Source organism: Fringilla coelebs, assembly GCF_963513975.1.
Source record: "Fringilla coelebs genome assembly, chromosome: 1".
Lineage (NCBI taxonomy): Eukaryota > Metazoa > Chordata > Aves > Passeriformes > Fringillidae > Fringilla > Fringilla coelebs.
The window spans coordinates 83,507,265-83,534,938 of NC_140028.1; the positions used below are offsets into that span (position 1 = coordinate 83,507,265).

At 41.1% G+C, this 27,674-nt stretch overlaps 1 protein-coding gene across 1 annotated transcript in view; it reads right to left on the reverse strand.

Annotated features, from left to right (window-relative positions):
- Nucleotides 1–4,733: 4,733 nt before the first annotated feature.
- The window catches only part of BCL2 (BCL2 apoptosis regulator), a gene marked incomplete at its 5' end in the record, with an annotated part of 91,996 nt that continues 69,055 nt past the window's right edge, over nt 4,734–27,674 (reverse strand). Inside the window, one exon of the mRNA XM_084205214.1 lies at nt 4,734–5,844. Coding sequence (XP_084061340.1) covers nt 5,710–5,844 — 135 coding nt within the window. The 3' untranslated portion in view covers nt 4,734–5,709. The remainder of the gene's footprint in view (nt 5,845–27,674) is intronic.

A 27,674-nucleotide genomic window follows, 5' to 3' on the forward strand; every position in this document is an offset into this window, starting at 1 on the left:
GGTAAGCATTTAATCCCAGGTGCTGGTCTGTTAGCTTTTAAGAAAAATTGGAGTTATCTGAGTTATCTGACTGGGCATAAAGAGAAGAATCCCTGAACTAATTTACCTGGTTTTGCTGAACTCCCTGTGGAAACTTAATCCCATCTTCCTTTGTTAGGTTTTAGCTAGAAAAAATGCAGTTCTGGGACTGCTCTCCTCCAAGACCTTGTCCTCTTATTTCACAAAATAATGACAGAGAGAAATGGTAGTACTTGCCCTACTGTAATGCGGTTTACTTTCTACCTTGCAAAGGTTTAGTAACCTTGCTCTCTGCTGGACAGTTAAATCCCAGAGCCCAGAGGACAGAGTCCAGCACTGCATTCTGTTGTGTTGCCTCTTCTTTCAGTTTCAGGCTGACTTCCTTCACCTTCTCTGTCTTCATGGACACAGGCAGAGTAGATGTTTTGCACATGTGTCTGAGTTGTGCTTGAAAAGCATTAAACTGTGAACTTCAGGCGCTCATAAAAAGTGCATCCATGATGTCACAGTACACACATTTGGCTGCAAAACCCACCCAAGAAGCTGGGTAAATTCTTAAAGAAGTTAAATACTCATTACCTGAACACATTTAGCTATGTTCTACCTGAGTTAAAGGCACAGAAGATAAGAGGCAACCCCTGTGAATCAAGGGCCAGTTAATAGGAGCCTGTAAGAAGCAAAATACCCAAACACTTTTTGGGAACTGGTCATAACTGTAGGAAACCTTCAGCAGTAACAAAAATATTTCTTTTGCTCCTGTTAAAACTTGCTAATGTGCATTTCCAGCTCATGGCTGCAAGAATGAAAAACAGTTTTAGCAAATAAATAGAAGAGCCTTGCTGCACTTTCTGCAAGGCATCAAATGAATGGGAGGGCAGAAAGGGTGACACTGTCCTTGGTCCCAAAGCGCAGACTGCACCTGGGGGCTGCATTTCACACAGCAGCAGCTGCTGGAACCTGGGTCACTGCATCTTTGTGAGCAAGGCTGGCAAGTACTGGCCACTGCTGAGCAGAACGGGTGAACAGAACTATGAGGAAGGTCATTTATGGGATTACACCCAAAATGTTTGAGTGGCTTTTTATCGACAAATCCTAAACAATGCAAATGCAAAGCAAGTATCTCACAGTGTGCTTTTATTATTTTTTCACAATATAAACTAGACAGACATGGAAAGTTTAATGGCAGCATGTTCTTATAACATTTTAAAGACAAAGAACAACATAATCATATTAAATGATGATAAACTGACAAACTACATTACCATACATACATCATCCAAAGGTACTGGATAAACAATATCTGCTTATGTACATTTATGCTGGTGATAATTAAAATTCAAATATTCAGAAGAAAAGGAAAAAAACTGCTATTTAAATTATAAAAATATATAGTTTTGTGTGGAACTCTTAATGCTGTATTACTTTTTGAAGATAATTTCTTTGTGTGATGAAGCTGCTTTAACTTAGTATAGAAGTGTGATTTAAACCAAATACAGATTAAATTAGCTCTTTTGTCTACTTTGCATTTAGCCTTGTTGGAAAGAGAGACAGGAATGAAAAATAAAGCTGGGCTTTTGCAATGAGAAAGAATTTTTATACCCATAAATTAAAATATGTATAATTTTTCATATAGTACTGAGCCATAACCTCATAATAGAAAAAAATCATTCTGCTAGTTTGTTCAGATATAGAGAGAGGAAAAAGAAGAAAGGCTTTAAACATGCTACTTCACAATACTTGAATCAATAGGTTTGTGAAGTGCAGGTGCACAGCTAAGCAGTGTCATGCTTCAGGGCCAAAGCATGCAATCCAGACTCTTGCTGCCTCAGCTGGGGAGACTGTGTGGACTGGGGGGACTGGGACCGTGTTCTTTGAACTGCATCACCTTCGTGTTACCTTTGCACATCTGGCTTCAAACTTCTTTCTTCATAACTGCTCCTTCTTAGTGCAAAACTACTCAGGCTATGTAATCCCCAATCATAACGGCAAACTGATGAACTTTTACAGACTAGATAATTTTATAATAATTTACCTGTAATTTTGTAATTGCAAATTTTTAGTAATCATAGCCATGTAGTGCACACATTTGTAGCTGCTTTTAGTTAACAGTTATTTTCAGACCATCTTGAGTGAACTCCTGCAACTTGTGAAACTGAAGATTTTCTTACATACCAATGTCATTCTCCATTATCTTCCAGCTCCCTTTCTTATCTCTATATACATTTCCCTGTTACCTTGATGGCCCCATTAGTCCTTTGGCGGATCCGGTGCTTGTTCCATTACGAAATGTCCTCTGTATCACTTCTAATTTCAGAATACTTTCGCACAATTTTTTCATCTGATCCTAAGTTACTGATTTATGACAGATCTCAGGTGATCCTACAGATTATTTTTTCAGAAGCAAAATACTTTTCTTCATTATTTTCTTAAAAAAGAGAGTGAAAAAAATTAAGGACACCTAAGCTGAATATAGCAAAACCCAGTACTTCTCTTTGATGCCTATGCATTTGCTGTTTTTAAAAAGTATTAACAAAGTTCTATAGTGAAAAATAATTGTGGTGTCTCTGCAAGCTTTTTCTCTGCCCTTATATCATCCTTTTTCAATGGAAAGGATGAAAGATAAACAAATTCCAGGTAGCACTCATCTTTAACCAGGGAGATGGTTCAGTGATCTCTCTATTTCCCTCCACTTCTGACCTCTTCCTTCACTTTTGATCTCTGATTCTCTACACCTAAACACTTCAGAAATGTCTCTCTTTAAAATTTTTTTTCCCTTTTACAATTTGGATATGGTGGGAGTGGTCAGATGTCTGTGCATACACAGTGACAGAGGATGGGTTTTCACTGAAGCGTAGTCTTTGAGCGTGGAAGTCTGTAAGGCATTTTGTGGAGAAAAAAATCTTACATGGAAGTGTAATGAAGAGTAGGAAAGACAGGAATTATTGCAAAAGAAATGCAGGAGTGAGAAGAGAGAATTTTATTTAAGAAGTTCAAGCTTTTATATACATTCAATGTTTCTAAATGTTTTCTTAATAAATGTATTATCAACTACCATTATACCTAATGCAGCCACAATACTGTACTATTCTGCAGTCAGGATGGGAAAACTCCATCAGCTCTTTAATAAAATAAAATCATCAACAGTCATCATGACTCTTCTCTTTGCCTGGTACTAACAAATACACTGGGAAGTCCAGTGAGTAGACACAACAGAACACAAAATCCTCAGTATTCATTTAATTGTGTATCATGTGTCGTCTTCATATTATTTCTAAAGCAGCTTTAAAAAACTTTAGCTATTGGAAGGTATTAAAAACCAAAACCCCATTCAAATTATCCTGGTATTATAGCAGCACTGGAATTGACATTTTTTACTACTTTTGACAATGTAAACCTTTAATAAAACAAACAATGTTGAAACAATTTGAGGTCTAATAGTTCATAAACTTTAATGGGCATATGGGCACAAATCGAAACGAAGACTAGATTGTGAAATGAAACATAAGCTCGATAGCAGCCAATTCCAGTTGTGCAATTGGCTGCAAACAAATTCAGTTTGTAAGCTGAGATAAAAAACAAAGCCCACACTCAATCCACAATACTCCTCAGTTCCTCTGATTTGAAATATTTTTCATAAAACCCCTACATGACCATGCCCACTTCTTAGAAAAGCACTCTGAAAGCACTGCAGGTACTAATTGTCTGATGATGGGATTTTTCCTTTAATCAAGCATAGTTCACATTTTTGTCTTCTTAGAAATATTTCCTTTCTACGTTTCTATAAAATTAAGTAATTTCAAATCTGAAATGTAAGCTTGCCCCATCTTTGCTCATACAAAGTGTAGGTGCCACGACTAAATAGCAGTAAAAATGCTGAGATGTACAACTCTTAAAAAAACCAACCAAACATAAAAGCAGCTTTGAAGACACAATATCAACTACAGCCTTAACATTGAACATATTACATTCCCGAGTTACTGGAGATATTTTGCATATAATGCCACAAAGTTATTCAGCTGAAATCTTGAGGTTGGAGCTACAGTTTATTCACTGTGTGTTTTTCACCCTTTGAGCACTTATGTATTGTACGGTACATTTTATCCAGAGCTTTGCAAACTTTCCTTTTATATCTGGACATCCATTTACCCACAAATCCCACATTTCAAAAGTTTCATAGAAAAAATAGAAGCGCAGGATTTTAAACATTTGAAGCTGGACATTTCCATGCCTCAGAGCAGCCCCTGGGACTCAATGCTTCAGAGTCTTCGGTTTCCAGGGGACTCCTGGCCCCCGTCAAGCTCACGGAAAGCCCCGCTTTGAACACAGGTCTGTTTATAAAACTGTGTTATGTACTCTGCGTTAATTCTACATGCGTTGCATTTTGTAACAGGAGCAGATGACTTCACGCCTCCCACTCCCCCTTTTCCTTCACCCTATTTTCACTTGAGATGACAGTAGGCACCTGCACAAGAGAGGTGTCAAAGAGTCTCTGTCCAGAGAGAGGATTTTTAGTTTCTTCATCAACTTTTCTTCCGCAGAAAGTCTTAGGAGACTATTCGCATGAAAATATTTTGAGGGTGAGGGCTGGGATGATAAATCTCACTTTCCTTTCCTGTTATGAATATGAACTTGATTTTGGTGTCCAGTTTGATAAACAAGGATAGTCAGAGCTAATCTGTAACTTAGCTGAGGTCTGCTTTTTGCCAAATAAAATTAAGATCTTTTTCAACTTTCAGGGATTTAGAGACCACATCTAATTGGTTTCAAACCCCCGGAGGAACTCTGTAAGTAAGCAGGATTAGTTGCAGATATGAGCCCACTAAAGTGGGACACAGGTCAGGTCTTCAGACTCCAGCTCTGCTCTGTTGAAGCAGGCACTTAAGGTCTCCTGATGTTTCTGTGTCAGTAGCCACAAAAAACATTTTGCTGTTGAGAAAATCATTGGAACAGCAATTTCCTGCGAGCCCCAAAGATTCAACTTCACACTTCTATTAAAAAAAAAAGTTGACGTGTTATGTGGGTGTTGTGATTATGATGTGATGGCACAGCTGGTAACTTGAAAACACGTGTTTAAAAGGCATAGGCAATCATATTTCCAACTGTTCTCCTGTAGGGATAGCAGAGTGTCCTTCAAGAAGTTTCTGTCTTGACTCCACATATGTACCATGTTGAATTGTTTACTACATCAGTTCTTGCCAGCAGGACAGGGTGAGAACTTTGTTCATGCTGACCTTGTCTTTCAGATCCCTCCCAGAAAATGCTAGGAAATTCAACACAATTTGGCAGTTTTTAGCAGCTCAAGTAACTGCCCTTGTAAGTGTAAGCAGGTAGGTCTTTGTCAGTATATTCGCTCTTCAGAGATAAAATAATCCAGCCAGCGGCATTAATTAAAAAAAAAAAAAAAAGAACGTAAAATACTCTGGGGCTCATTAAAGTTAAGAATAACAACATGATGTGATGACAGATACAACTTGCTGAGGTTCTGAAAATAGCAGGTTAAAATGTAAATATCTTTTAATAAATAATTTTCCGGCAATGTAAAAATAAATGATATTTCCTTTGGCAGTAATAGCTGATTTAATCTTTCGCTGGGAAGTTGCTTTGCTCATAAAATATCATTGTGCTACAGAAAAAAAAATATTATTTTGTTGTTTTGAAAGACTTTTGTAATCCACAATAAACTGGGTGACTCTACTTATGTCCGAGATAAGCGCCAAGAGTGATGCAAGCTCCCACCAGAACCAGACTCAGGATAGTCTTCAGAGAGATCCAGGAGAAATCGAACAAAGGCCTCATACTGTTGCCATACAATTCCACAAAGGCATCCTAGAAAGGGAAATAGTGAGAAAAGGAACATCAGAATTGCAGTTACTGGGTTTTTTGGGAGGACAGGGGCAATGGGGAAAGGGAGGCAACTTCTTCACCCTCAGGGGTCACCCAACAATCCCGCTGGCACAAGAAGACCACACAAACCTATTAAAATAGTGATTTGGGAGGTCTGTTTTGTGTGCTTAAAAAAAAGTTCTCCCGCCTATTTCTTTATAAATATTGCTGAAATTACTTATGGTTGTGACTTCTTCTTTAGGCATGCCTAGTATCACAGAACAGAGAGAAGTAGCATTGTAAAATATAAGTTACCACTATTTTGGGTGCAAAATGTTGTCTATATGAACGCATATGAAGGAAGTAGATGAACCTTCATTCTCCAAATCTTTCATTTCCACTGGATAAGGAGCATCTATATTGCAGGTCAGCTTCATTGAAAATAAGGCAATATTTGTTTGGTTCCCTGGGGATGGGCTCAGAAGACTCTGTGTAGTAGCCACAGATGAGGTGTTAGGGTTGTGTTACACCTATGATAATCTTTCACAACTGTCACCAAAAAGGGTGATGCCGTGGTCCAGTGCTCCAGGAAAATCTGGTCGTGCACATAGGCACCAAATGGAAAGGCTGTTTAAGAAGCAAAGATAAAGTTTTTGTGACTCATAAATAGAGTGGGATTTGACCAGGCAAATGACTGGATTGGTGATACTCTGCACGTAATGCCTTTCTTTCAGGCTGCAATTCCTAACGAGCATGACGCTTCAGGGCATTCCTCAGAGACAGATAAATCATACTGTATGGCACAAAAGCAGTAAATAGCCAAGCTGAATGACTTAAAAAATGTGACAAAACTGATAGCATCATTTGTGGCAACTCTTTCACTGTGCTGCCAATTAAGGTCTGCTCCCAAGCTACTGCAATAAGCCCATGAAACAGCTACCTAACGTGACAGTTTCTGCCTCTACTTTTATTACCCTAGACTTCCCATTTTTTAGTAGAAGTTCACATTCTCTATTAAAGTTATAGTGCCTTTAGCTGTTTTGCAATGTTATTATGCAAGGAGTTGACCTGTCTTCTAATAATGCATATCTGTCTTCTAAGAATGCATATATTGTTATGGTTTACAGCAGGAACTGAGGAGAGAAAGGTGTCCATTATTGATGTAAACTTCCCAACCGAGCTAATGACAATCAAATTCTGTAGTTAAATTAGCTTTCTTCATCAGGCATCTCTAGTTATCGTCAGAAGAGGCACGTTTGTGGTTTTACCACGAGAGGGCGTGTAAGGATTTTTAATATTCTGACTTCTATTCACTAGACGCTGAATGAGATTCAAATAAATAATAGATATTTGCTTCCAAAATGTGTTATCACATTAAGTAATATTAGTGCATGTTGTAGGTCAGAGTGGATGTAAGTAGGTAAGGCTTGACAGCAGAACAGCCACAGGCTCTGGCCAACTGAGTGACGTGAAAACACGTCTGCCTCTTGCTATTTCTCAACACTTGTTCCTCTAGGCAATCATTTTCCAACTTGGGTTTCCAAAGGTATATTCTTAAGTGAAAGCAGCTTAACCTTTTGTGGGGAGAATGGAATGTTTTAATGCAAACTCTTCATTTCAGAGAGAAATTGGCAACTTTTGCTTAGCTGCCTGTTTTTTGACATAGACATTTGCAAACTCTGGCCTTAATATTCTGCTGTGCTTGTACTGTTGCAGAGCTGAAAAAGCACACTCAGTTTGCTGCGCAGCTCTCTGGAAAGCTGCTTTTATTTCTCCTTAAGGCTATGAAGTAACACAATATCCTAAAATGTTACAGACTGGGCTAAATCCTGTTGTCGCCAGTACAGACTCACTGACTTCCACGGGAGCCTTCTCTGTATAGGGAGTTCAAGACTGAGCCTTATAAAAATACAACAAGGGTAAAGTTCAACACTTGGTGATATTATTATGGGTGGAAAAGAGAGGAAATGAAAAAAAAAAAAACCCATGGAAACGCAAGTCATGTGAAAACATTTAAATGTTAAGGTTTTCATGGTTTCTTTCTGTGGGGAAGGTCTCACTTCTGTATATTCAGGACAGTTGAGGCATACACAGTATCAATATCAAAATGAGCGTATTTTGTGTCTCCCTTCTATCCCAGTTCAGGAACATTCCTCCCAGTTTTTCTGTGAGACCATTTCCAGTGATTCCATAGAGCTTCTGGTACTGGGTATGGAGATGGACTGAGAAGAACAGCAAAACTTGGACACCAGACAAAAATATGGCACAACCTATGGCTCAAAAGAGGAATGTTAACAAAAAATGTGCAGCATGCAGTGCTTTTTTGTCCGAGATTATTACAACAATAACATGAACCCAACCTAATGGTGTCTGCACTATATATTACAAGTAGCCCTTTATGATCGTTCCCCCTCCCCTTCTCAAACATTCTGATTAGGCCTATTTCCGAAGCTTGTTTGAACAGCCTGTCACTATTTGTTTAAGTTTCAAACCTGTTTTAAATAAACACATGTCCATTTTATGTACTAAAACAAGAGGGGTGGGAGGAGGGAAGTATGACCCGTTGCTGAGAACTATTTTAGCACAAAGAGAACCCTAAACAGAATTTTAACCTTTCATAAGGTTTTGTCTTCTGTAAACCCATGTATTTGTCACTGGATTTTTGTCACCTAAACTGCTCTGTTTAAAATAAAAGAATCTCAGCTAAAATAAATAAGATTAGGAAAATTGTTTGAAACACTTGATGTCCTTTGAAAAGCACTCTTTTTAATGAAAGCAAGGGTCCCCTTGGCAAATAGACCGAGGCAAGTTCTGGCTTGGTCAACCTTTCTGGAAGTCTTACACAATTGGAAAGAAAATCGTTGCAGACCTTGCTTTTAAGACCTTCAAAATTTAATGGGAAGTTATATCCTGGATGTAAAATTATATCAGGGCTGTTAAAAATTATATGGAAAAGAACTCTTCATTCAGTGCTGTAACTTTTTAAAAAGCCATTTCTTAAGAAGCTTTTATTAAGTCAAATCAGTCTGTTGCTGATTTACTGTGCAAATTTGTGTTGACCGTTTCTGTGAAGCATGAAAGGTGGTGGTGGAGAAGGAAAAGATGCTCTGCCTGAGCTCCTCTTAGGCACCAAAGCCCCTGAGATGTCTGCTTCACCTTGCCTGCTTTGACTGGAAGCCATGAGGATTGCCCCAAGGGCACCCCTCACTGCCTTCTTGCACACCGGACTATATATATGGAGGACAGAGCATGTTCCTTGCCAGAGTTCCAGGGATTTGCAGGGAGCCCAGGACAGAAGTGAAGTTCATCACTCTGGGAGGATTAGGAGGTGTAATAGTGCACTGAGTCAGGGCAGTCTCAAAACAAAGAGATCACACTATCCCGCTCTTCCTCTGGCCCAAATTCGACAGCTCTGGTCCAAGAAACAAATGTCATTAATTACATGGGCATTCTTTGCTAGTGGAATGAGCCAATTTTGTTCAGCCTCGGTCCTTCTGCAGCTCGGCTTGCACCCCGGCTCGAGAGGCAAGGCACAGCTCCTCAGCCACAGAGGAGGACCTGCAGCCCACAGCTGAGTCCAGAGAAGCATTATGGATTTGACAACTCCTTACCAAAAATGTGGAGGGAGAAGGCAATTTCTGCCTTCTGGCCGGAGGTATTTCTGACCGAGGGGGCGGCGGGGAGAGCGAACATGAGGAAGTAAACGCTTCCTTTTTCTACCTGAATCAAACAGCTGGTGAGGAAGTGACTTTATTTCCCTCGTTATCATTGGTTTGGCAGGATATCCTCTTGAGCCACATTGTATTGAATGAAGAGCCAGAGAGACTACCATTTTACTGTACGGGAATTGCCTCGCAGCTATTTTACGCTGCCCTCTCTGTGACTCCAAAACAAACAAACAAATAAACACTCAGTAGCCCCCGGCTTTTGAAGAAACTTGCACAGGTCTGAACAAGGCTACTTTGCGACCCACTACGGGGCGGGAGAGGGAATGGCACACACTCTGATGCCAAGGTTTGGCAGCTGAATGACTTTTACCTCATCCCTGCCTCCACACGAATGACATAAATTCTCATAAAGGCTTTTGTTCCCGCATGGTAACTCATTTCAGAAAGAGTTTGGGGAGGGAGGAGGGAGGGAGGGAGGGAGGGGGTGGACAGAGCTGGTTAAATCGTCCCATGTTTTCTATGCCATGAAACCTCATTAAAATGTCATCTTGCAGCTAACAAGAAAAGTTCTTGGAACACAAAACGTAGACAAATGTGTAGCTGTTCTTTTCCCAGAGAGTTTATGAGTCTTTCATGCAAGCCTAAGTCGTGAGTACAAATAAGGGCAGCTCAGCCCCTGGCTGTGCTGTGCTGAGGTGTGGCGTTTCACAAGGTCTGTATCTTTAGAGAGGCCGATATCCTTTTACACCTGGGAGTGCCAACATGCTGGTAGTCCTGCCAGGTGCACATTAACAAATTATAATGGGAAGGAAAAGAAGGTGTCACCACACAAACCCTGCTGATCATGGAAAAAGAACCTGCCCGGGGAGTGGCTTTGGCACGTGAACGCCTGAACCAATTTCCATCGGGGTTTTTTTCTTTCCCCCTTCACCTCTGCTCGTGGTAGGAATTGGGTCTATTTTGGAGACACGGTTCAGTGGTGAACATAGCAGTGCTAGATTAATGGTTGGACTTGATGATGTTAGAAGTCTTGTCCAACCTGCTATGATTCTATGATTCTGTATTGAATTCTCTGCTTCTGCAAGGCCTGACACAGTCTTAGGTCTGCAGCTGATGTATTCGATGCTGGCTGCATACACTTTTTAATTTTGTTTCTCCAGTGTTGTCTGAGGTTTCTGACTTTGAACAAAACTAGTTTTCATCACAGTAGTCTTGCCTAACTTCTTTGTTCCTTGTCATTACTATCTATTTTTATAAATTCCTGCATCAGTGAGGCTGTGATTTTGGGGCTCTCACTGTAAGGCTCTGTGAACTGGCATTAGTGGAAATAGTATTTGCATGACTGACTAAACATGTCAGTCAGATGGAGACATCTAAGGAGCAAGGACTGACTGTGGTTAGGTTTGCCCATGAAAAGTGATGCATAGGCTTAGAAATACATAAATGTGAGTAGTTACAGTAATGGTGATGACTAGTCCTCCTGTCTGTGCTCCTAAAGAGTGACTCTGCTGGCAGGTAGGTTTTCTCCAGACCCCTGAGGGATGAAGGGTACATCCAGGCTATGACGAATAGTCAAGCCACATCTTTAAACACAGGATTTGTAAGGTGCTGATCACTTAGCTTGGATGGAAATCCATCTGGTGCTCAGACTAGGCCACATTCTTGTCAAACCAAGTCAGCATGAGAACTGTTTCAGTTATTTAGTCTTGGCATCTCTATTTAATTCATTTAGACATGGTTCTGCAATATGCAAAAGGCCAGACCTAATGGAGGCTGCCTCGTTCTCTTACTCCTGGAAAGGCCCACACTATAAAATGAGGTATTTCTGGCATTAGGATAACAGCTGTAATGCCACTGCAGCAGCTAGCTGGTGGTATTTGATGGGTGCCACTTCTGAAGGAGCACTATTAGCAATTACGAGAAAAAGAAGGCAAGAAGGCCTTCTAGATAAAATACTGTGTTCAAACAACACAGTCAAAGCCACCCTATTTGATCCTTCACAATTTTGAGATTTTTTGTAGGTTGATAGTCCCATTCAAATAATTTGCTGCTTTATTTAATTTTCTGGAGGTATCTTACTTAAATAGAGTGCTAGAAACTCTTCTACCAAGGAAACAAATGTGTCCCTACACATGAATCTCAGTTGCACAAACACCGAGTCATTAGTGGGCCATATTCTTCCCCAGTTTATCAAACCCATTCTAAAGAGGTTACATTCCCATGCAACAGTAAAATTAGTGACATCCATTTGTGGATTTGTGAATCCCTTTGAAGGAGAGACCAAATGTCACAGAGCTGCTGGGGAGACTCATCTCACGCTGTAACATCGCTCTTATACCGACATCCTCCAAAAAGAGGTTGGATGCATTAAGACCCCTGTCAAATCTTTAGAATGGCTTAAAAAACAATAATGACAAAACAGACTTGAATGTCAATGCAGGCCTGTTTTTCTCTAAATCTTACTTAAATTCTCTGTCTTGTTTGTAACTGGCTTTCGATGTGAGTGCCCTTTTCCTGCAAATAGCCCAGCCAATTTAAAACCACAGCTCTGAAGATTTGTCTACAGTGGGTGCTGCACAGACAGTAGAGGGAAATGTGAACACGTCCCCCATTATATTCCCTGCCTGCTCCAGCTGCCAGGGCTGCCCTTGGGCTGCTACAGAAGAGTTAAATCACGTAACCGCCTGGGAAATGGGAAATGAAAGTAGCTGCTTGTACAAGCGCTCAGGGTGCTGCGGCACAGTGTCTGTCCTCCAGGCCACAGAGGCTTTCATTTAACCAGTGCATCCAGAGGTGCCGGGCTCAAGGCACAGGTATGAGCGGAGGCAGAGAGAGGACAGCAAGGTGGCAAAGCTGTCAGCCTGGAGAGGGACCTGGCTCAGGGTGGCCTTGGCCAGAAAAGGCTCAGTGCACGTGTGAACCAGATGGGTGAAATCCGACTGGTCTGAGCAGGTTGTCCCATCGACTGCACCACGAGGGACCAGTCATGCGTTTTTCTGCTGCTTGTTTTAACATCCCTCAGGGATATGCTCCATCTCATGTTTGTTGTTTCAACACTCAGTTCTGATCCAAACTCCTTCAGCTTGACAAACTCGTGCTCGGCATTGAGCAAGAGTAGCACAGAGCTGGAGTGGTGGCCTGGCTGTTCCATGATGCTCCATGGTGCTCCAGCAGCAAGAGGCCGTGCAGAAGTGCCACCCAATCCTCCTGTGACTTGATGCAGGCACTTGTTTTTTTCATAAATCTTGTGACAAGCAACTGATTTACAGGGCCAGTGAGACAACACAGCTAACATTACGCCAAAGTAACCTCACGATAAATCCGCAATTTAATGAGTAAGTGCAAGAAAAGGCCATGCTGTAGACTTCAATGGACAGTTACATTTCTACCACCAGCCACCTGGAAAATACGAATTTGCCCATGTGTTTTCTTTGGCAGCCTACACCTCATTAGCGGCTCAGACCATTTCTGCTCACCTGAAAAAGCCTCATTTGAAGCAGAGAAGAGGCAGCATTTTTTGGTCATTTCTGTCTTTTGCCATTTCCTAAGTCAGCCCTCCCAGCAGGAGCTGTGGGAGGCAGACAGGTCCTGGCAGTCTGATGGATCGCTGAAAATTCTCCCCTTCCAATGTGGTGCATGTGAGAATGGGGCCTCTTGGTGTCTCGCTCCATGTTCTCATCAATTCACAGCTAAGTGATAATGGGAAATTAAAATAAGGGGAAGTTCTCTGCTCAGAAGAGATTGTTTTTAAATGGGTGCCTTCCCCCACCACACTTTTAGTCCTTTCTGTCCTGTTCACCACTTGCACAAAAATGTTTCTCTGGTAGAGAAACTAAGGGTGAAGGAGCAGGGAAAGGAATGAGCAGAGTCTGCATAGACTGAGGCAATTAGAAACTTGAACAAAATGAACTAAGTGGGACAGGTGAAAACTGTTGTCAAAAAAGCTGAAATTTTAAGCCAAGACAGCTTTATGTGTTGCTTGCCTTATAGATGGGGGAACTCGTAGGTTAAAGTGGGCTGGTAAATCTTCAATTTTTGGGTTCATCCAGAAAGTCCTTTGGTAAATGTTATCAGGTAAGAGCTAATAGAGACCACTTGAAAAAAAAAAGGACCAGTAAGAGTGCAAGAATACAAGCCAAGTCACAGAGTAAAGGACTTTGTTTTGTTATTCAAAACAGCTCAAATTCATTTGCATACACAGTTGTAATTCATTAACTATGACCAATAGATTTATTTAAATGTCACCCAACAAAACCAAAATATGAAGACCTAATAAAAGGCAAACCTCTCGACCTCCAAAACCAACACCAAAACATATAACAGCCATCCTGCAGGAGAACTGGGATCTTCTCCTATTCAAAATACCACCAGGATGTTGGAAGGCAACACACCTCCTATCCATATCTATACTTTAATTCTTCTGTAACAAGAAATAATGTCTTGATGATATGAGAAAGGGCACAAATTCTGCATATTTCCTTTTAGCAGAAAGCTCTAAAACTGAAAAATACTGGACACTGGTAGCAGGAGAAAAAATGCTATTCTTTAAGTACTTCAGGGGTGTCACTATTCTGGCCATATTCCTTGATGGAAACATGGCTTATACCAGCTGCAGCAGTCCGCCAGCATGGTTGAAGTATCTCCCAAACAATGTGAGTTACACTGGCAAAAGGACTCCTCTCTGGTCTAAGTCTACGTAAGTCTACATAGTGGGGAAGGGAATCATGCCAAAATAGCTATCTTTGTAGGCTAGGGATGTGATTTTTTCCCCATGAGATAGTTGTGCTGGCCAGACTTTGTCATGTAGACCCTAGGAATTTTTATTTGCAAAATAAGACTGTAATTTATTTTAACCAGATGTTCAGCACTGATCTGTGTCTGTGCATTCACAGCACACTCCAAGTAATTTTTGCTGTGAAAGACATATACCTTCAACACTGGTAAGATTTTAAAAACATAATGCTGAAGCTTTAAGACTGTGGTGGGCTTTCCTTTCTTTTTGTTAGTAATGGGTAGCTCCCAGTGAAGTAAGCTGGTGTTCTGGGTGTTGAGTTTTGCTCCTATCAATCAGATCCCCCACAGCCCTGTATGGCAAAAGCCTCAGCTCTCCCAGGTATCAGAAATTCACATCAATTGCTGGAGCAAGTCATGCAGTTCCTTACAACCTAATGGTTGCTGGGAGAATAGAGTGGGAGCTGAAATGACCTAGGATCTCTCTTTTCTCAGTAAAAAGCAGGAGGTGCGAGTGCCAGTCCTCTGAATAAACAGATCCCTCTTTGTTTTCTTTCATGCCTGGTGTTCTTGAGGGGAGGCAGGGGCTGGTTCTGCTACAGGACAGTGATCATCAGAGTGGTCACGTAGCTGTCACTGGAGCCTGATGTACCAACCACTATCAACATGTTACACATACACATCCTTGGGAACAGCTGAAATACAGCTTAGCCTGCATTCCTATGGCCAGTCATTCAAAACAGAAACTAAAGGATTTAGCTAACTGCTGGTTTTTTTTTCATAAGCCTGCATGTCCTTGCAGATCATTCACAAAGGGCTGCACATTTATATTTCCTGTTGACATCCTCTGAAAGGGAGAATGCCAATGGAAATTGGATCTTTTAATCAACAATTTTTGTGGACGGCAAGTCAGATGAAAATTCATGAAGGATTAAATTCTATCATTGTGACCTTGAACTAAGAGCACAAGGAAGGAGAATGCTGTAAACTTAGGCAGGAAAGATTGGTAATTACTCAATGCGTTGGTGCTTGCAAGTCAGTAGAAATTTCATGCAAAATTTCAGATCCTCAAAGGAAAGAATATAAAACAAAATCAGGACTGTCAGCCAAGGAAACAAAAAAACATCACCTATAAAATCGGCCTTGAAAGCTTCTCCAATTTCTAAAATAAATAAGACCCCACAGATCAGAAACCACAGATCAAAACTGATATGAAGTCCTTCATAAATGTGATAATTTATTTTTTTAATACTTCTAAGAGCAGGTGGAAGCACACAGCAGAGTGCAGTTCTACAGAGGGGAAGAGAGAGCTCACCTTGCACTCATCAAGCTACCTCAGGATCAGGGATAGGGGTGCAAACACTGTGGGTATATTAGAATAGCACTCCAGGCAGACTGAATATTCCTGCTGTGAAAGTAGCACAGCCACTGCTCAGAGGCAGCTCCAGAATCCCAGTGCAGCGCTGCGCTCTGCCCTGTAGATGTGCCCCGAGGCACTACGGGAGAACAAATGACGGATCCTGCTCCTGCTGACGGCATTGCCTTCCCCGTAGAGCAGCGTGAGCTGTGAGTCCTGTGCCAGCAGCTGCTGCTGAAAGCCTCGTCTCTCCTGCCCAGTCACTTCAACGTAGCCTCAAGAATTTCATTAACACATTAATCTGCAATTAAAGAGCTGCCCTTGCTTAAGAGCCAGAGGAAGTGATTACAAGGGCTGAGGAATTCATTTGTGGCGGAAGGAGAGGCACTAGATTGGAAGTAGGTACAGCAATCATCTAGAGGATGACCACAAGTAACTCCTGTGTGCAACCACCCCCGTTTCTGTCCCTCTTCAGGTGATGTCCCTTGAACATCTTGATGCTCTTTTCCGTAGAGTTCTGCCATTGCTGCCAAAAGGCTTCTTCTCCCCCTAGATCTTCCATCACCAATATCTGCTGCTCCTAGCCCAAAGTAGGAAGGCCCAAAGATGGTTTCCATCAGTTTTGCTTCCTGCCACAGTGGTAACTCTCAGCTGGCTCTTTATGGCTAGAATCCAATGTATAAGTGTCATAAACCCATCCAGAAGCTGCCTTCATAACCTCCTATAATTAACTGTTGCTGCTATAAGTTTAGACAAACCCAGGAAATCACATGCAAAATTTTGTCTGATTTGCTATCTAATCATCTTCTATCTAGGTTCTTATACCACACACATTGCTGTGGTATCTGAGCATCTTGATGCCTGGATGCAAGTCAGATAAACCCTTTTCAAGCCAGCTAAGCTGCAGTCCTGACACTTCTACACTCTTTTTCAGCCCACACTTTTGCTACGAGCAAACTGCAAAGAAGCTTCTTCAAAGATTTGCTGAATGTACCAGCTTCTCCTGTCTTCCTTTCCCAGATAATGTAAGGTTGGGAAATTTGCCAAGCATCATGCTAAACTGAAAGAGACATTCAAATTGCAGTGAGTGCATGAGCCAAGGGAGCTCAGCCTGCCAGAATGTTATTGTAGTGTTCTCAAGAAGTTCTCAGCATTAAGACTTCATTTCGCTGTGTGCCTGTCTGTCTGGTTAGGAGATGCTCCACTGGAAACCAGAAAGCCATTGCTTCCTCAATATTAAATACAAGTGTCTCAGCCAGCTAGAAACCATTTGTTAGCTTCAAACTTTTGAATCAGTTTTGTTTCTTTTTCTTTTAAGATTGGAGGCGTTTGAAACAAAACTTTTGCTTTCAAGAAGATTTTAGATATACCCTTTTCTGATGACCATAGGATCGAAGCAAGAACACGGACAGGGACCAGCAGTCAAAAAGGAGATGAAAAAAAGGTGTATTTTTTCTGGATGAGAAATAATAGATATGGGTTTGATTGATTTAAGAACAAGTAAGGGAAAAGTTCAGAACTTATTTATACTTTTAACAGTAAAGAAACAATCCTCCCCCCAGGAGGAACCATTTATACTGATATCAAAGTGTATTCTGACTCATTAACTGAAATATGTTGTGCTGGTGGGAGACAGTTGAATCAGCAAGATTTTGTCTACAGAAGGGTTCACACCAGTGTAACTTATATCCACAAAAAAAGTCAGATACATCAGCAACAGGGGCACAGTAGAGTGCAAACCAGGTATGAAACATAGGGAAGAACTTGCAGATCAATGTTTTGGGCTATTTTTCATATCTGTGTTGTAAAAGTTCCTGTATGTCCATAGTGAGAGCAGTTAAAATACAAACACCCTCAACCCCCATCTAGAAAAACACAAGCATCAAGAAACTAAAAGAAAACCAAAGCACCTTCCTTTTTTAGGCTATTTACTCCCACAGCTTTAGCCATTGAGTTGGGGGGAGGGGAGTGAGGGAAAGAAGCTGAACTGAGCTGGTAATCACAGCATTAAGTTGATTTGACTATTAGAAAACTTTAATTTCAATGTTCCCCATGGTGTTTGTGGTATTTATTTCCTTATTTACTTCTTGAGCCTCTTTAATACTTTGACCTGAAAGAAGAAGAATTCGTACAAGCAAGAAGATTAAAGGTTCAAATTAGTTAAAGATGAAACAAATCTATTGATTCATTACAGGCCAGTGTTCTCAGTGTCACCAGTGATACCATCATGTACTAATGCAATAATGTACTGTCATGTACTATGCTTGAAGAAAAAAGGCATTTTCAAGATCAGGTTATAGATGGTTTTTGATTGGAAAAAATACACAGCTGCTTTGCATTCTTTTTGCCCAATGTTTTCTGTCCCATCCAAATGGTCCTTCTACACATGTAAGAACCAAGAAAGGGTCAGTGATTCTCTTGTCACACCAACCTTATATGTTGGTTTCAGTCTAATTTTGCCATCTGTGTTCACTCCAAAATTGTACCTCTGAATTTGCATTCCTCTCACACATTGAGGGCTTTTCATATGCTTTGTTCGTGTAGTCGCTTTCCTTATGGTGTGTGTTTCTTCTGCCATTTCTTGTGTGATTCCTTCTTCTTCTGGCTGTTTACCCTTACTTCCTTCATTACTTCTCTTTTCACTATTCACCTTCAGGCATTCAGTGCTGCCTCGCAGAGTTTCCACAAAGCATTTGTCCATGCACAAGTTATGCCTTTCCTTGATGGTATATTGCTTATTCCTGTCTATGAAACCCAAGTTAGTGGAGACAAATACATGATTGTCATTGTGCCAGCTAATCATGCTTGAGCCGTGGTCCCAGCAGGTTTTAACTGCAGTTGGCTGCTACAACGCTGAGCGTAGCCTAGGTGGATGCAGTAGCCAAGTCACCGCAGGCACTGTGCCAAAGGGACTCTTCAAGGTTGTGCTGTGACACAGCGGTAGCCTGCAGCGAGACTAGCCCTGACTAGTACTCAATGATAGCTCAAGACACAGTTTGTGACTCGAAGAAACCCAAGCTGAGATGGTGTTCCTCTAGAAGCAAGCAGGGATTGGGTAGGAATGCTTAAAATAAGGCTTAGTCCAACATCAGTCTTGCCAGGTTTGCTGTGAAGCCAACACAAAACCGTGCTCAGAAAGCAGGGATACCTGGGCACTGTATGGCTGGAGACCTGCATGCAAAAACCTCCTATGTGGAAAGCACAGCACACCTGCATGATCTGTCAAGGAGTTGGTAGCAGCTGAGCCGTGTGAGAAGTTCTCTGAAGGCCTTCACGCTCCCGGGAGGAGGAGCAGCTCATAAAGCTGTGTTTATTACTTCCCCTCTGGTCAATTTTTAAGGGTAGATTTAGGAGGAGGAAGATGAAGTTGCTCTTTGTTGAATTTTTACATGTTCAAATACATATTTATGTCACAGAGGTTAAAGAAAACAAAAAGAGCATCACCTCAAATGGGTGAAAGTTCAATCCCTGAACTGCCATCCCAAATTAGGTTTCTGGTACACCTAAGCGTTAGTACCTAGTGAGTTAGCTACAATCAGTTTGTAATTAATACCCGGGTTAGTAGTTTCTTTCTTCTGTCTCTCACTTTTCCAAGATAGTGTTGTGTCAAGTGTTAAGAAAATTGCTCTTCTAATTTGTGTGCCTCCTGATTTATTTGGCCAGGCTTAGGGGAGTAGCCCAAGTCCCCGTTACCACAAATCTGTTAACAATTCTTTTGAGTTCAACAATGCTCATTCTGTTTCCTTTTCTTAAGCTGGATATTAGCAACAAAGACCTGCTAATGTCTTTACTTTTCAAAAGTTGTAAAAATGCTTTCGAATTTCTACTTTAGCATTTATTTATTTGTCTTCAGAGATTCAGTTGCACAGCCCTTCCTACTTACAGTTCAGCTAAATAATGTTCATGTTATCCTTCTATACAGGAGTATTTCCTCTGCCTCTGCGGCCCAGTCTTTCTTTCCTGAACAGTTTGTAGGTAGATAATTATGTTTTTCCACTACATTTCCCTACCACCCATGGCTATTAAAATCATCCTCCATGGCAAAATACTCCGATTGTTCTTTTGCTTTTAAGATTGTTACATTTGTCTAAATAGTTACGCTACTCAATTCCTTTTTCTGATACCTTCCCAGTTTTCCTGAATTCCCTTTTATACATTTACCAAAGTTACGACTCTCCAATGGTCGTAATTGGCATCGTGTTCTCTGAATTCACAAGACGCTGCCATATATACAGATGTCTTTAATAGACATATCTGACTAATATGTTCCCCAGACGCTCATAACTTCTGGCTTATTTGCAGGATCTACTTCTGTTCTGGTCCTCTCCATTTTCTAGGCTCTCCTTCACTCAGTTACTGTACTCTCTATCTAGCAAACTAAAACACCTTCTTGCACAGTCTGTTCTGGCCACACTGAGAACTGGCACAGATCTCAGTGCTTCATCAGACTTGCGTATGAAACTGGGAACAGCTGAGTCAAAGCCATTTGCCCCGTCTTGGACCAGAGCTTTCTGCCTAGCCAAATGATGTTACTTCCCAGACAATTTCTCTTACTTACTGGTAAGAAAAGTTCATCCAGTGCCTCATGATATCCATTGTTTTGGCTGAAATTAAGAAGCTTGCTGAGCTCATGTTCGTCACGACCGTGTTCCTGGGGACAACTGGGGGTGTTTGCCTCACCAGTCTCATTCTGAGCGGTGGCAAAAGTCAGCTTTAGTTGCAAAGAGTCGCACTGTCTGCCAGAGAAGGATGATCTGACCCTCCACTCTGCAGCCATAGGGGGACTGACTTCTTGAAGCAAAGCCTTGGCCAGCTTGTGCCTGAGAGCCACCCTTCCCTTCCCAGATGATATTTCAGCTTCTGAGCTTCCTCAATTTGTCACAGACATTTGTGGGACTTCAGAATATTTGAAAGTAAAGAAGCAGAAGTTGTGTCAGATCAAGGGTCCTTAAGGTAAGATATTTTAACCAGTTCCATAGTCAAAATAAGAGTTACTGTCTTTTTATCTACTTGCTTGTGGTAATAAAATGTTTGGCTTTTGGCTGGGCAAACAACTGTCAGTACTGTATAGTTCATGTGAGTGCTTTCCCATTGTCACTGGAATGTATCCCACTCACCTAAATATTCAAAAAATATGCTTTCAAAATATGCTAAACACGAGTAGACACCTGAGAAGACTGAGCTTCGCAGTGGGGGCCTCCTGCCTTGGTGGCCTGAAGTTAGGCACATGACAAGAATTGGAAGTCTTGGGCCGAGAAATACACCACAAAGCTACAGTCTAGATGGGGACAGAGGAAATCAGTAAATTCCTGATCCCATTTCTAAAATTTTAATATTATGCATCAGTCAGTGCACTGATAATAATTTATTAAAACTGTTGGAATTTAAGAAATCTATTCTGAAGATGGTGTTCGAATTTTCTGCACTCTTTATTTGACAGGGATCAGAGTAGAGCAATAAGACTATAAGAACACAGAAAACTTTTCCATAGGGAAAGCACTGGAACAGGCCATTTGGGAGTGTAGCCATCTAACTGAACAGGGAGTCAATGAGTGACAGGGAGAGAGAATGTGCAGATGGAGATTCAGCACTCCCGGTCCTCACCATGCAAGCAAGAAATAGAGGGATTTCAATAACATAAGGAAGGACAGGAAATTCAAAGCCGGTAAGACAGCATACTTTTGCATGCCATCCTCAATTAGACCATCTTATTATATAAAGTATTTAAATTAGATAATTGCTACAGAATGCTGAGACGAGAGTTTAGTGAGCTTCAAAGAATAAGTAAATATTTCTACAGTAAACAACAGCCATTAACAGTCCAAAATAATAGGGACAGTAGTAGTAATAATAATGGTGGCAATAGCAATAATAGTAATAATAGTTGTTATTATTATAATAATTATAATGAAAGGCTTTTGTTTGAAGGATTAAATAAATCTCTGATTTTGGGGATTACTGTGAGATCTTCAAAAGGACTATACAAGACAGGGGGAAGGGTGGGAGATGACATTATCCTAAATCCACCTCTTGGGGCATTTTTTTGCCTTCATTTGAAGCAGGTCGTGCCCAGTACAGGCACAGACATGGACACGGTCTATGCTAGATTGATCATGATTCCAATAAAGATGGACGATTTTAAATAATTATGTATTACCTGAGCAGGGGATTTTTGTGTCCTTTTGTGTTTATAAAGACATCCTTCTAATTTTTTTTCATGTTCATCAAACAAAAAGACTGATTGAGACAAAATCCATGGATTCCTAAAGTAAGACTTGTATAGAAATTTGAAAAAAATTCTATACAAACAACATAGTATCTTTAACTTAAGAAAAAAATTCCAGGATGCTTTTTTATCTGCAAAACTAATGGGATTATTTAATATTAAAAAAATGCTGTGAGTTAAATGCAAGGCATAGTGAAAGATAGAGAAAAGAAGTTCAAACCCGAATTTTAAAATGGGCAAATTCTTTAATCTTAGAAGGAACATTTTCATAAACTCTTTAATGAAAACTAAAAAGGAAACAGAACAAAATTTAGGCTTTGTTCACGTGCTTTATCCAAATGGAAGGAATAATAATTCAACATATAACAACAGCATCATAAAGGGAAGAGGCTGTATTTAAAAAAAAAAAAAAGATAGTTCTGGTCCTTACTTAGCTGAAAATAAAGCTAAAAAACCTGGTAACAATACAGAATTTAACCATGTGCCAGGGTATAAAATGCTACTGTTTATGTAGGGCTGCCTTCACTCCTTTGTCCAGCCACAGACACTGTGATGGGTCAGTCATGGGTTTTTAACTGAATTAATCACAGCAGGGGAGGACGCTCTTCCCGGCTGCTCTGAGGACCACCCCTGCATTCCCGCTCTGTTTGAGGCTTGAGTGAATGCTGGAAGAGGCCACAGAAGTGTGGCTGATGGTGCTGGGGCAGAAAAGGATTCACTATGCCCTAGAGAGGGAACTGGATCCTGTGGCTGGAGCCAGGGGCAGAGGGGCAGGCTGAGCACAGGTGTCCTCATGGAAGGTCACCTGTAGGAGCAGCGACACAGACTGTCTCCCTTCATGTGGTGCTACAGAAGACAGCAAAATCACATCAGTCTGCAGGAGTTTATCAGTCTTTGCTTCTTCTCTACTCTCCCTAGGGGACTTCTCAGTTTATTTTTATTTTTCAGCCTTCCCTGAATCTCTTTCATTTCCTCCCCTGCTTAATTATGCAGCACTACATTATATAATTTAGACAGAAGTGCGTGAGCACTTTTAATGTCATCAAGTCTTTTAAAACTGCTTCATGGAAGAAAATACAGCTTGTGCATCTGTACTGTGCCACGGGGTAACACAGCAGTGTCTTTCCCACCATCAGCCCTCCCCCAAGTACTTTCACTCACCCCTTTTCAGACCACTAAGCAACCACTGCCAATCACCCTTCACGCCCCATCCCACCACTTTCGCTCTCAGTCATTTGCCCACTGCCTGTGAATCTGTCAGGACTTCACCAAACCATTACAGACACCCACCCCTTCTTAAGCACCTCCTGAACCCTTTCATGCGGGCAGGGATATTCAGCAGTTGCTCAGCTACAGCTCTCGGTACTGTGGCCAATGCAATAAATTCAGAGAGAGAGAGGAAAGAACCAAGTGATACGAGCACTAGGTGGGAAACTCCTCAGTCAGAAGTTTAAGCAGGTATGAGACTCTCAGGACAGCTGGGGAGTGCAGGAAACTCATCTGTTAGAAACACTTCTGTAATGCAACAACTACACCCAGAGGCAGGTCCCCTTAGGTTCAGTAATTACAATGATTGAGAAAGAAACTCTTCCAGGTGATTCAGAGAAACAGCCACATAATGTGGCTATTCCCACACGTCCCTCCCATGAAACCTCTCTTCCCGTCTATCAAGCATACGAGGGAAAGTCCTTGCCTACCTACCTGAACCAGAATCCCTCATTTAGTCTTTGTATCTCAGCGCATCATCTGTGGGTGGTGGTAACAAAGGGCTTGTCTGGGGCCCGTGGAGAAGTGTTCCTGGAAGGTGAGCGCTACGGCAGCTGTGGAGGATCACCCACAGGGGGAAATGACAAGTGCCTCTGCATGTAGGCAGAGCTGGGAAGTCCCCACAAATGCGGTGTCCATGCCTGCTGAGATCAAGCACGGACACTCTTCTCTCTGTTTCTCTTGTAAAAAGGGTCATGGTATTTCCCTTTGGGAATTGTGTATTGTGGCAAGTCACTTCCAAGCTGTGTTTATCTTAAGTGGTTTTATATTCCCGTATGAGTTTGCTATAGCAAAAGAAACTTCCATGTACATACCTCCTCAGTTTTTGAGTAGAAAATGACGACAAGAAGAAGAAATTTCTCAACAACTCTTCAACCTGAACACTGCTTATCTTTCCTTTCTGTCTACTGTTGAATGAAGTACCATTTAAGTACCAGCTAAGGGAGGCACTATTTGACAGAACAAAAGGTATCTCTCCATGCCTGTCAAGCTCAAGAATATCTGGAAGGTACTATATTCAGATTTACTACCTTACAGAAGTATTATGCAGAATCCAAGGATATTTTTCCCTGTAAATAAATCTAATGCCTAAATACTGGAGATACACCTATATGTATATGTATATACATATGCATATTATTCATGTGTGTATATATATATATATATACACACCCAATACATGTGTGTGTATATATGATGCTGAGCAGTCTGAAGATCTAAGTGAAAAATCAAGACCCATGCAAGGAAATTAAATCCAGTATTCTGCTACTGTTTTCCCAGCCAACAACCATCCTCTAAAATACTCTGGTTCATTAGTAGAGTCCACCAGTGAGTGGTTACCGATGCAAAACATCCATCTTACACATTGTAAAGGCTCAGTGCCAGAGCCTGCTTCCTGTAAGCACCTGTTTTATCCACAGCCCTGAGGTCAACAGAAAGAGTTCCCATGCTTTCGTTTGACTTTGATCAGGTCCTCAACATCCTCAAGTGAACCTTCCCACCGTTCAAAGAAAGAACCTCCCAGCTGTGAAAAGGACCCCAGAGCTCAGCTTGCTGTGTTACCAGGGGTGTGGGGGTAGTATCTGCACAGAGACCGGGCAGACCCTGGAAGAGAACGGTCTGGACCGTGCACTGAGGGTTTCAATTACAAGGTTCATTTAACCCAGAAAGCCTCCTGCTGCAGAAGGCCACAGATGTTTCGTTACTCCCCCTTGGTTCTTCCTATCTTGACAGACATCACAGAGACACCGTGCATAATAAGGGTTTATTCGAGTTTTCCGCTCGGGACTGTGTCCTGACCCCAGACCACTGAAGAGCCGATCTCATCCCAGCTAGCAGATGCCTGTGTGAGATCTTAGAGTTCTTGTCCTTCACAAACACTTCTTAGTCCCATCTATTGCCAATTAAATCTCCCTATTGTGATGCAAAGAATGATAGCAGCATTTTCTATGTCCACACACTGCCTAAACTGATAAAACGCTCAGTATATGTTAAGAATGTAAGTGTGCTCAGTCCATTCACAACACACAATAAGTGCACAATTCAATTAACTAATGCAATTCATATTTCATTAGGACAGAAGCTGTTTGTGACCTTAAACGGACAACAATTTCATGACGGCACTGCAGAATTTTAATTAGATAGGAAAATAACAAAGACAAATGAAACAGAGGGAAAACGCGCTGCCTGGCAGAATTGTTCCGAAGAACTTATAAACAAAAGATGCAGTTGTTCTGCTAAGTTCTTCTCCTCCTTCCCCCTTACTAATGATGCAGAGAACAAAACATTATCGCCTTTCTTTGCCTTAGGTTTGCAGAGAAGGCTGTCTCAGCACTGGTGGTATGAACCTGGTATGGTACCGAAAGGCACAGGCAAGAGAAGTCCGAGGGCCTGGTTTAGCTTTTGTTCTTGGGTACCTAAGGGAAGAGCAGCTCCTCCAAGAATAATAATTTTTATATCAATTCTTCAGAAAAGGCCTAAATATTGGGGCCTAAAATCATTTGTGAAGGAAAGTGGTAAACCAACCAACAACAGACATGATTAATAAAATTGTTAGTAATATTAGGAATAAAAAAATAACACAATCACAGTATATAAAGGACTCCGATTAAAGCCGAGAAGGATTCAAATACTAAGCTGTGATTGCTGAAATATTTCTTTTTGATCTACTCTTAAGAAAATGAGAAAAGATTAACAAGGTTAGTTATTACAGTCCTGTAGTAATTTCATACTTAATCCAAAGTATTACCATATATGCTGACCCTTATGTGAGAAAAATGGCTCCCTACAGTCTGTAATTTGGTTTCATTATTTTACTACGCATTACCAGAACTGTATCTCATCTTACAGAAACATAAAAGGATGACATCCTTCAGGTTTTAGATACTACATATAAAGAGATGGCAGAAGGATGAAACTATAGATCTGAGTTCACGTTCTGCAGAACAGTCTTCCCCCTGCCCCCTCCTTCCCAGACTATGATTTATGTTTTAAAGATAAAAACAGTAAATACATTTTGTACAAAGCTGGCCAGGTTTTGTGTTAAAGGCAAGATGCTGAATAGGAAGCAGTTGGATGTGTAGCAAGATGTGTCTGTTTAATCAGGATATTTGTTGATCTGGGTCAGTAACAGGATGGTTGTTTGTCCCTGGCCAGTGGGTGGCAATGGCAGCAAATGGCTTATAGTAGACAAGGATTGATTTTGATAAACATGTCCAGATGGGTATGATTTAAATCAGTAAATATATTGCTTCATATAAAGAGATATTTTCAAATTAATTTTAAACCAATGTTTGCATCTACGAGTCAGTAGGTCCTACATATACACTCTTAAAATAGTATTTGAACCAGGAGAATATCAGTAAAGAAAAAGGAAAATAGCTTTGCCTTCTCCAATCGTAACACCTCCGATGCTTTAGTTTTTCATGATATATTAGATCAAAGCCCCGCTGTCTGTATATTAATATTATTTAGTAGTTATTTTCTCAAACTTATTGTGATCTGAAGCTAGTTTTACTGGAAGAGATGAAGCCAATTTATCGTCAGTCTTGTAAAGTAAGTTTTTAATGCAATGAAAGTATCATAACAGCTGCTACATGAGAGAGACCATAAAAAGGGAGTTTCCAGAACTCACTGATATTAGCTGCTCACCCATACATTCCCTTCCTCTCAAGTTTCAAGATGAGATTATTATAAAAAACAGGCTGATTTGTTACCAAAAAAAAAAAAGAAACTGTCTGTACAAATCTGCAAATAAACCAGCTTGGGGGAATTCCCATGTCTGTGTCTGACCTCCATGATCAAAATAAGGCATCCTCGACCCGATTGAAATTCTGCTATTTTTTAGTACTTAACTCTTCACCTGATGGGGTATCTGAGCATCACGGCTCATGCTCCAGGAAAGCTGTGCTTTAACTGTGGTGGGCCCAGCCTGTGCCAGACCCCTCAGGCTGGAGGGGTGACTGCTCAGGGATGAGCAGTGGGGAGCAGGGTGGTGGCCATCGCTGGTCACGGCAGCAGCGTCTCGCCCAGCCCCTGAGCTCCGCGCTGAGTCCCCACACCATGGAGAAGCTGGGCCCAGGCTATTTATCTGTGATAAGTGCAGCCAGTTGTGCAGCCAAATTGCTCTGTACGGCTTCCTTTTTATTTTTTTTCCTGTTAAGTTTTTGGCTTGGCTGATGGAAGACGAAGAGGAAATGCATCCCAGCAAAACTGCCTCTCTTGGATTTGCGGGGGCCTTGTTCCAGTCTGCTTGCTGGCCTTGGGCTGACTATGAGCTGCGATTGTTTTATTTTTTTTATCCTTTTCTACACTTCAATTTACAAATCTGATGCCAAATTCTTTTCTTTCCCTTACTGTACTGCAAAATGGGAATCACCCTGCAGACATTCTGGGATCTGCTTTGCACAGCCAGAGATGCCACTGACAGCTTTTAGATAGGAGGAAGCTGAGGCTAAAGAGCAGAGAATATTTCTTGCCCTACATTGTTCTTGAAGACTATTTCTGGCACACAGGAAGGTCTCACAAAATTACCATCAAACTTATTTTAGCTAATTCCATACGTGACTTGAAGTACTCCAGAGGT